At 28.2% G+C, this 10,149-nt stretch overlaps 2 protein-coding genes across 2 annotated transcripts; both read right to left on the bottom strand.

Moving 5' to 3' along the window:
• Nucleotides 1-4,267: 4,267 nt before the first annotated feature.
• Nucleotides 4,268-5,704, bottom strand: LOC113376060 (putative hydroxypyruvate isomerase). The gene is made up of 5 exons (XM_026615989.1): nt 5,512-5,704; nt 5,343-5,454; nt 5,083-5,258; nt 4,750-4,880; nt 4,268-4,662 (listed from the first exon to the last, which is right to left on the bottom strand). The coding sequence occupies exons 1-5, from the start codon at nt 5,702-5,704 to the stop codon at nt 4,498-4,500; spliced, it is 777 nt and encodes a 258-aa protein (XP_026471774.1). The 3' UTR covers nt 4,268-4,497.
• A 1,588-nt stretch (nt 5,705-7,292) lies between these two features.
• Nucleotides 7,293-10,147, bottom strand: LOC113376059 (protein wntless-like; the record flags this gene model as incomplete). The annotated part of the gene is given in 9 exon segments (XM_026615988.1): nt 7,293-7,428; nt 8,561-8,717; nt 8,790-9,017; nt 9,116-9,267; nt 9,270-9,279; nt 9,361-9,488; nt 9,832-9,978; nt 9,981-10,008; nt 10,088-10,147. Coding segments are annotated over 9 exon segments (1,020 nt in total), but the record flags the coding sequence as incomplete, so codon positions are not given.
• Nucleotides 10,148-10,149: the final 2 nt, after the last annotated feature.

Here is a 10,149-nt window from a genome sequence, read left to right as displayed (position 1 = left end):
TAGCGCTCTTATTTCAGCCTGGTTTCCAGTGGGTGGATCACGGAGGTCATGACCCTCCCCTGAGCTTGTCTTAAGACTTAGATAAACACTAATTCAGCAATAAAATTACTTCATAATGATTTTATTTATGTATTTTGTTACCAAACACATTTTATAACTTCAATATGTATACATATGTATACAATATGTATACAAGTTATAACTTATTATAGACCGGCGGAGTCAAAGACTCCTAAAATTTACGGCGGAGTCAAAGACTTCTAAAATTTAAGGATTTTTAATTTAAGGATCGCATTGCAATTATATGTTCTATACACAATTTAATTCTATGACCCCCCCCCCTGGCGCCAAAGCTGGATCCGTCACTGCTGATTTCAGGCTTCAGCCTTTCAAGTTCAAGTCTATCTGATGCGCATTTTCTGTTAATTCTATTGAAATTAGTCAAACTAGAAAATCAGTAAAACAGTTCGCTTAACACTGCTAACATTTAGCGCTCTTTTATTTCTGCCTGGTAATTCTCGAAAATACGAGTAAAATCGTTAAACTAATGATGCATGGCATCGTGCCTTAAGGCAAATTGTTGGAACTTCCCGTACCAAAAATTGATTTTTTTAGAAAAGCTTTCAAATTTTTTTGAAAGCTTTGAAAAAATAAAATTTTTGACAATTTCTCCGTTCTCTCAAAAACTGAATTACTATTTTTGACTCTTTTTGCCTCATATCTTTGAAATGGCTGGACCTGTCTTGGTCAAAAACTCATTCAAATCGGTTGAATCGATGTTCCCGAAATAGTCGACGAATATTTGAATTAGCATATACATACATACACATACACACATACATCTATTTTTCTAACTATAAGGTATTCCAAAATGTTCAGAACCTTTGAAATGTATAGATTACATACCATAAGAAAAAAGTTTACATCACATAAATATGGAAATCTAGAAAAAAATAGTTAAAAAAAACAGCAGCTAGTCTTTATTAATAATGATCAAGCAATTGACTGAGCAAGAATAAAACAAAAATATTGATAGTGGAGGGTTTACGAAGAAAAGAAAAAAATAGTTTTCAAAGTTACATGTAAATAGATACGATATCAATGTGACAGAAATTAAGGACCAATATGTTGAAAATAATCAAAATTCTGATAAGAGAGATCAACAGCAAGGCTTGTGTTATAAATGCTTTATCCTTCTATCAACAACTTGTGACAAAAGTTTGTTTTTATTATTAAATATCTGATAATTTGATGTGCATATGTGCAATGATCGTTTTTGGCCGCCAATTGACATAGACCGGCCTACCCAAAAAATTCATCAGTTTTTCATTTCATCAACAAAAATAAAATGTTTTTTTGAATCATGCAAATCGAGCGCTTCCATTATCTCAAAAACTAAATTACAATTTTCTTGCACTTTTTGTCCCGTATCTTCGAAACGGCTGGACCTGCCTTTGCCAAAAACTAATCAGCAAGTCTCCCTGTCAATACGAATCGAATTATTCAAATCGGTTGATCCGTGTTCACGAAATCGTCGACGAAAATATGTATCCGAACACACACCTACATCAAATTTTTCTAAGGTATGCCAAAGTGTTCAGAAACCTTTAAAACGTAAGAATATATAAAAATTTTCATTTTCTGTAACTTACCCTACGGGAAGTTAAAAAAGCAAAATATTGGAAACAGAATAAACTGAGTGATTCGAATAAATTGGAATTTTATTTATTTTTATAAGTATATTCGTTAAAATTATTTTTATTTTTGTATGAAATAATCTTATTTTATTGTTGAAATTAATATATAGCCATAATTTTATATTTATCTTTACCTTATCAAATTATTTGCATGTTAAGATCGTCCCGTTTAGCGTTATTTCGCTTTACGCTTTACTTTAATGGAACGTAAACCCGCGTTAAGCGGGGTTATTACTAAATTTATTAACAGAAAATACATAATCCATAGGTAAGCTATATAAGACATTGTAAAATGCACTCAAAGCAACACTTCACGTTACAACATTCAGATTGCATAAGTCGATTTTTTATGTTAACAATATCCTATTATCTTATATTATGGAAAAATAATTGGCTTCCGAATTTGTAGTTATATTAGACACATTGCAGCAAATTATAGCCCTATATATAAAATTGCAATTATTCAAAATATTGATAAAACAAATGATCTTTATCTAAATATTTCGATTATTGACCTAACCATTAGACTTATATTTATCAAAATGTATGCAATCGTCCTATCTAAGGCATTGTGCTTAGATCATAATATAAAATTTATAAAACTCATGTATGTCATAGTCCAAACCTGACAAAATGTACAATTAACCCTTTCGCTACGAGCGTCGCCTATAGGAACATCTGTTTGACGACTTTTTTGTACTAGTGTCGCTTATAGACGACATCCGTTGTTTGAACTGTGCATAAATATTTATCACACTTGGATAAATTATTGAGAATTCTAAATTGTTATTGTGATTTTAATTTAGTAATAATTATTGATAAATCTTAAAATAATTTGTGTAGCAAATACTAGTGCGGCTTGTTGGATCATACAGTAGTGTAAAAAAGTTACAATATCATTTGTTTTTTTATGAACTTACCTCTTTCAGCTAATACGGCTTCTCCATGTTCTAATTTCTTTCAAATTCCCATACTCAATAGTAAGAACAAATAAAATAAAACCAATTGGGTGCATCAGAACCTATAAAGCAACGTAATAAATTATTAGTAATTCAGTACATATTATTATACAAATTAAATAAACAAATAGATTATGCACATAATGATCCAAACTATTTGTTACGACGTGTGCCGCTTCATTAATGTTATATGTGGAATGTCAGTAAAGTTTAATAAGTTGTTTTTTTGGAATAATAAGTAATTTTATCATCTTCCACATTTTTAATTCTATTGTACACTTAATCTTCTTAAATAAACTAGGGAAAGCGAATGAAAACCATCGATCTGGTAATTTTCTGATGTCGGCTGTGTGAATTGTTTCTCTATTTTGGCGCTGCCTATTGGTAAAACTTGCCGTTGTACATTCAAATATTAGATAAGTGAAACTAAAATTATTTCAAAATGTTTGAAGTATTTTTGCATTTAAAAAATCTAAAAAATCTATGCTAAAAAATTCAATAAAGTACTTCAATAGATTTTGAACTCGCTCATAATCGCTCTTTTCGAGTTAATGTACAGCTAAACTAGTGGTGTATCGTGCCTTAAGGCAAATTGCTGGAACTTCCCGTACCGTAACGAAATGTTCGAGGAATATTAAATGTTTTCAAATAGATTATTATAAATATTATAACATTGTCTAATATTTATAAGAATTATATAAACTGAATTGCAAAGTTAAAACTATTTATTTAAAGTATATAAGTTTAGTCAGAGTTAAAAAACTTTAATCAGAATTAAATTAAAATCTGAATTATTTTCGATATACAAAAAAAAATTGAAAATTGAATTTTTTTCTTCAAAAGCAATTATTTTGTTAAAACAAGCAGAAAGTTCTTTGAACCATTCAAATCGGACGCTCAGTTCTTTTAAAAACTGCCATTTTTGGCACATTTAGCTCTGTATCTTCGAAATGGCTGAACCTGCCTTTGCCAAAAACTAATCACCTCTTCTCCAATCATTACAAATTCAATGTTTTTTAGATCATTCAAATCGGATACTCCGTTCTCTCAAAAACTCGATTTCTATTTTCTGCACTCTTTGCTCCGTATCTCCGTAACGGCTAAACCTGCCTTTGCCAAAAAACTAATCAGCACATCTCCCAATCAATAGGAATCGAATGTCAATGATGATTTGAACCATTAAAATGTGTTGATCCGCGCGCCCGAAAACGTGGACGAAAAAATGCGGACATACAAAACACACACACACACACACATCATTTTTTTCTGAGGTATGCCAAAATGTTCAAAAAACTTCAAAACGTCGAGAAATGCAAAAAAATTAATTTACGATTTTCGGCCCATTACTATAACTACCCTACGGGAAGTTAACAAATGCTTCGAAAGTACAATTTCAAAACATAAAATTAAAAAAAATTATATATATAACCGCAGATATAAGCAAAATCAAAGTAAATGTCAGTGAAGCAATTATTCAAAGAATGAAACGATGAATGTAAATGACAGTATGTGCAAAATAAAATTCATTATTTAACACAGTACAAAAATATATTAATTTTTTTTTTCAATACAATACATATTTATATAATTATGATCAATGAACCTAGTGCCAGTGATTTACAATTTGATGCAATATGAGATGATATAAGGAGTATATAATGATGACACAAATGAAGATAATTTAACAATATATCCGTCAAAATAACAGCTGTTTGCTGTGAGGCATGAAGCTGTTTGTTGGGAGGTAATTATTATGATCATAACAAAATCAGAAGCGTCAATAACATTTACAATCTGCTGAAATTTGTATTATTATTGTTGTTATTACTGTAAAACAATTATTAATTAGAATAACCATAGTCTGATATCCAGTCAAAACCATTTTTATAAACATATTCAAGCCCGATCCATTTCGAATAATTTAGATGTTCTAGAAGTTTAAACACATATGGAAAATTAATTTCCCCTGGAGTATTCGGTTCATTGCGATTAGGCACTTGCGCTATCTGAATAATATATATTTATTGATTAACAAGTTATCTTATGTATAAATTAGTTTTAACTAAATCTTAAACTGAAATATTTTAACTTACTTGGATATGCCCTATATATGGCAGCAATGTCTTAATGTTATGAGAAATGTTTCCACATATATGTTGTAGGTGGAAAATATCAAGCATCAATTTCAAATTTGGACTATTTATTGATTTAATGACAGTGAGTGCTGAAATATTAAAAAAAAAAACAAGTTAGATTTGAATAAAGTAATAACTTATAGACATATATTATTCACAAAACTATTAATATTCATATAAAACAATGATGATTCATAAAATATGAGGATAAAATGAAATACAAATTTATATAAAGAAAATATAACAGTTAACTGAAACAGATTTTGTAATAAAAAAAATTATATCACTTACCTCTGCCGTAATCATTTAAATAATATCCAGGCACAGTTATCGAGTTGATTGGCTCAATTAAACCGATTATATCATTTTGCTCTAACTTTTTTGATGCTCTCTGCAAATTGTGCAAATAAGCTTCATCGTTTTGTTGTGTACATGGACCAATTACTTTTCCCGACATTAAATGAATCCTGCCAAATTTTTATTTGAAATCTTCATTATCATTGACAACAATGAAATATTTAAGCTCCTAAATAAATACAGTAAGAACTTGCATTTTGCAGTTTAATGACTTAGCTAAGTCAATAGTTTTATCAAGTGCATCATCAAATACTGAAGACATGTCAGGTATGCATGCACAGCCAAGTTCTCCTTTCGAAGTATCCCCTAAAATTGAACAAAATGACATTGTTATGTTAATCATTTTCCTACATTATCTATTACCTGTATATATATTTATTAATACATGATCAATGCCCGAATCATTTTTTGCATCTATGACAGCATTTAAATCGGCATTGAAAGGGAAACCGCTTTCAACTCCTTTAAACCCCAAAGATTTTGCCTTTTGGTACCTGCTGGCAAATGGAACTTCATTAAATAAAAACGATAGGTTTGGACAAAATCTGAAAGACATGATGATGAAAATGTGCAAAATTGTTATATAATGTGACTTGTATATTGTCAATGTTCTAAATAAATATAGATAAAATCTTTGCACAATCGGTCAAATTTCGTTATCTTGTTGACATTTTTGAAGGTTGGCGTCTTGGCTATAGCAAAGCGGTAAATTCAAGTGACATAATAAGAATATAAAAATTTATACTACACTAGATTTCAATATATTTTTTCATTTATCTAGAAATTTGTAACGCAATTACTAATTGTAAGTGGCATTTTGTTTTAAGGCAATTTATATAAACTTTTCGATACATGTAAATAACCAACTTAATCAATAATATTTAGCTATTTAGAACTAACTATTGTTAACACACATAGATAAACAAGTATGGCTGTACATATCATTTTACTTGGTGTTCTAAAAATGTGTTTTATTTCATGTGAACGTCAATGCCAAAAAAATGCAACAATGAATTATGAAGAAACAGCCCGGCCGATCTTAACTAAAAACTAGTCAGCACAATACCCAAGTCATATCATTTCATTGTTTTCGTTTATCGTGTTTTAAAATTTTCAAAGTCAGTTGAACATTTTTGGTGAGAACGTTGATGAAAACTTTTGCACCTTGCTGCAAATTCTAAAGAAACAGCTCGGATGATCGTCTTGCAATACTAATCAATATCAAATGGCATAAATTTTTTGAAATCAGTGCATCCGTTTTTAAGAAAATTTGGTCATTAGGTCAAATTTTAGTCCACACGCATATATAGCTTTACCAAATTTCGAACAATTTAAAGCCGATGTAAAGTCAAACGATTTAGAATCACTTGAAACCTTGAATAAACTAAGTTAGATATTTGAAATAGAGATGTTAAATTATAATTATTTATTTTAACATCAATGTACATTGACGGAAGCGCAACTTTATATATACATTATGGATCAATGGTTCAAATGAAAATGAATAGTATGTATGAAATAAATAGTAATAAGACAATTATGAAAGTTACAAGACAATAATTAAACAGTTTGCAAAAACAAACATTACAATTGTTTATGTGAATACTGTTATCAGTTAAAATTATAGTACAAAACAGAGAGCAACATAAATAGCTAAGAATTTGTTAAAATATTAGAAAGCTCTTTTTAAAACATTGTTTAAAAGCTTCTAGTATTCGAGTTGAATGAGCTTAGCAGAAGCCACTTCAAAATAAAGTAAATTTTAATCTAGCAAACTTAATATTACATTTTCATATAAAAAGCTATAAAATTATGGGTATAAATATACATAAAATTAACATGGCCATTTGTCAATAATACTGTTAGGCTTATATAATATTAAGATCATATAAATATAAAAATTATTTCAATAACACAACATCTAATACGTTTCAATTATTAATATTAATTAACTCTAATTTACTTTAGCAAAATAATTATCATTAAATGGTTATCATTTATAGATGTAAAATATAATACCACAGAACTCATATCTTATGACGTACATATTCATGACATTTTTGTATTAAAAGCACATTTGTATAAAATCTTAATCTATAAAGATTGCGAAGACCTCAAATTGAGTATTTCAAAACCACATGCACCATATAACAACCATAGATTTTCGCATTTAATCCACTGCTGTTTTTCTAACAAATGAAGTAAGGGATGATATTTCACTTGAGCAAGGATCTGTTGGCAAACGGCTGAATTCTATTTCTTCACTCACACTATGATCAGCTGTAAGATAAAGATAAAATATTACAACTATAAAATATGAATAATATATATAAACAAATGAGAATATAATTATTTATACATATAAATAAAATTAGAGTGTCTGTAATATAGATTCAGCTATTATATGCACTAATGTAAATAGGGCATATACACCAAATTAACATTTTTTTCAAAACGACTGAACAAATCTTGATGAAACTTTTCTTGGCAGGATGCATCTGGGCCAAGTTTACTTTTAAATATCGCGATTACATCCACATGAAATTTAACAAAAAAGTTAACTGGTTTATTAATTGTTTTTTTTTTTTTGGTTTTTCAATTTTGTCTTACCATAATTCAAAATATTTTAATAATCTTATATATATTTTTACATCTTATATTATTTTAATTTGAATAATTTTGTTTCATTTAATTTTTTTTACCTTTATGAAACTATTTTAAATAATTATAGTGTAAGTACATTTGCATTCACCTTACAGATTTAACTAAAAATTGATAAATTATTCATAAGTTATTTTATTTAGTTAGTATCATTGATAGCTATTTTTCAAAAATATAAGCTGGATTTTTCATTTTTTAAATGTTAGTTATGATTAACAGAAAGTCAAAACTCTCTAAATGCTTGAAAAAGGCTAAAAGTGCTGTTGTATTCGCTCAAGAAAATCGCAGCCTAAATATTGTATATGAAGAACTTTTTCAATCAAGCTAATACAGAAAACTAAAACTAAATGGCAATTAAAATAAAAATGAATTAACTTTTTTGTTGAATTCTATGTGGACAAAAGTGTGGGTACAGATATTTCTAAATATATATATATATATATATATATATATATATATATATATTCATTTATTCTACAATCTGCTAATGAAAACGATGAGCAGAAATTGTTAACAATATACGAGAAAGTGATAATTTGTGAGAAAGTGATCCCTTTTCTCATATATTAACAATTTCTGCTCATTGCTTTCAATAACAGATAGCAGTAAATAAATTAAAAATAAATGTAAAGAAAGATCCAGATACTAAACTGGCATGTGCCATGCAAGTAGCAAAATATGCCTCAATAAAAACATCATTTTGTGAACTATTATTCAGATAATTAGTAAATAGTAACAAAAAAAATCTTACTTATATGACTATCGGCAGGCCACTGTTTATGACTAGGAGCATATAAAATAATCAATGCAAAAATATAAATGTTCCACATTCCATAAACTCCAGTGAAAAAGGCTGAAGTAAAATTGAGATCAATATCGTCATCCCACTTCCATTTTCCTTCAGTAACCTGTATATTACAAAACAAATTAGTAGAATTTACAATACTTACTTTGAACTAAAATTGAAATGAGTTACTTACTTGTCCCAAAATAAAACCAATAACTGTTAAAGCTGCACATAATAAAGTAGCTAGCATTAAAAATTTAAAACGATAAATTAATCCTTCATAATGTAATCGTCTAGCTGTAGACATAGCAGGCAATGAAGACTGCTTAATGCTAATGTTACAGAACACTTTCCATGTCATGTAGGAAAGGAACATAAAGTAAACACCAGCTGAAATTCCAGCGAGGATAATGAAAGTTAGCTATAATAATTATTAAGAAAAAATCATAAAGCAATATATATAATCTAGAAACATGCAAATATGGAAAAATATAAAACTAGATTATTGAAAAAGGATACTGCTAAGTTTGTTCCAATATCTGTAACCCAAATAGAGTAGAATGGATTATGGAGTTGCACACCACGTTCACACATATCAAAAATGAATAAAGAAACGCAGCCCATAGCCACAGCACAGAGATTCTTCCAATATTCCTTCAATGTACTTTCTTAGTGTCTTGAATCTAATATTATTAAAAAATTAGAAGTAAATTCCAGTGCTAAAGAAAAGACAAATTTAGAAATAGTCTGTGAAAAATAATTACCAGCATGTGTTCTCCGGCAAATATAAGCCAAAATGATAGTAGCATTGCATAAAATATTCCTTGACGTATATCGCCCAAAAGTAACATAAATGGCATATCATATATCAAAGTTAAGTATTCCAAAGGCACTAAAAAAAAAAAAATATGAATAAGGCAATATCAAAATAAACACATATTGTAATTAAAATACTGAGTAACAACAAAAATGATTTCCAACTATAAACAAATTATTTTCTTCAAAATGTGAAAACATAAAATTATGAAACCATGCCATATTAAAAAAATTTATTATGAATAAATAAATAATAAGAGTTCTAAGTTAATACATTGCAATACTTATATTACAATATTATTTGAAGTTCATGTTTTATAATTAAGTTTTCAACCTAAATCAGTACATTAAATTATATAATCTTTAAATAAATGAAGATGAAATGAACTATGGTATATTTAAATAATTTTATTACTTACTATTTAAGAAAGTTAAAGTAAGCCCTAAATATATCAGCATATATTCTAATAAAGCTGGTGATCTTGAGAGCATATGAACACGTCTCCAAAACCATATCATTATAACAACAATAAATGGGAAGAAAACAGTTTTTAAAGACAGCCACACTTTGTAAAGCCCCCATTTTGGTTTATAATCTATGGAGAATGTTTTAAAGTAAATAAAAGCAAATTAAATGTTTTATACTAAATAATTTCTTAAACAAATATTTGTTACCGTGAGCCACATATCTTCAATAAACCCTATATCCAAATTCATTTTCTTTTCACTGTCAATAG

The sequence above is a fragment of the Ctenocephalides felis genome, unplaced genomic scaffold (assembly GCF_003426905.1).
Source record: "Ctenocephalides felis isolate EL2017-DRISC unplaced genomic scaffold, ASM342690v1 CF-g0.4_SCAFFOLD_01886, whole genome shotgun sequence".
NCBI classification, from domain to species: Eukaryota; Metazoa; Arthropoda; class Insecta; order Siphonaptera; family Pulicidae; genus Ctenocephalides; species Ctenocephalides felis.
This window is presented reverse-complemented; position numbering and strand designations above follow the sequence as displayed.

Bases quoted from the DNA above. Each gene is read 5' to 3' on its own strand.
- LOC113376060 (XM_026615989.1), bottom strand. From the start codon at position 5,704: ATGTCTTTCAGATTTTGTCCAAACCTATCGTTTTTATTTAATGAAGTT. The intron at 5,259-5,342 runs GCAAGTTCTTAC...AAAATTTGGCAG, and splicing joins AAGTCATTAAACTGCAAAAT to GATTCATTTAATGTCGGGAA. The intron at 4,881-5,082 runs GTAAGTGATATA...TTAATATTTCAG, and splicing joins TTTAAATGATTACGGCAGAG to CACTCACTGTCATTAAATCA.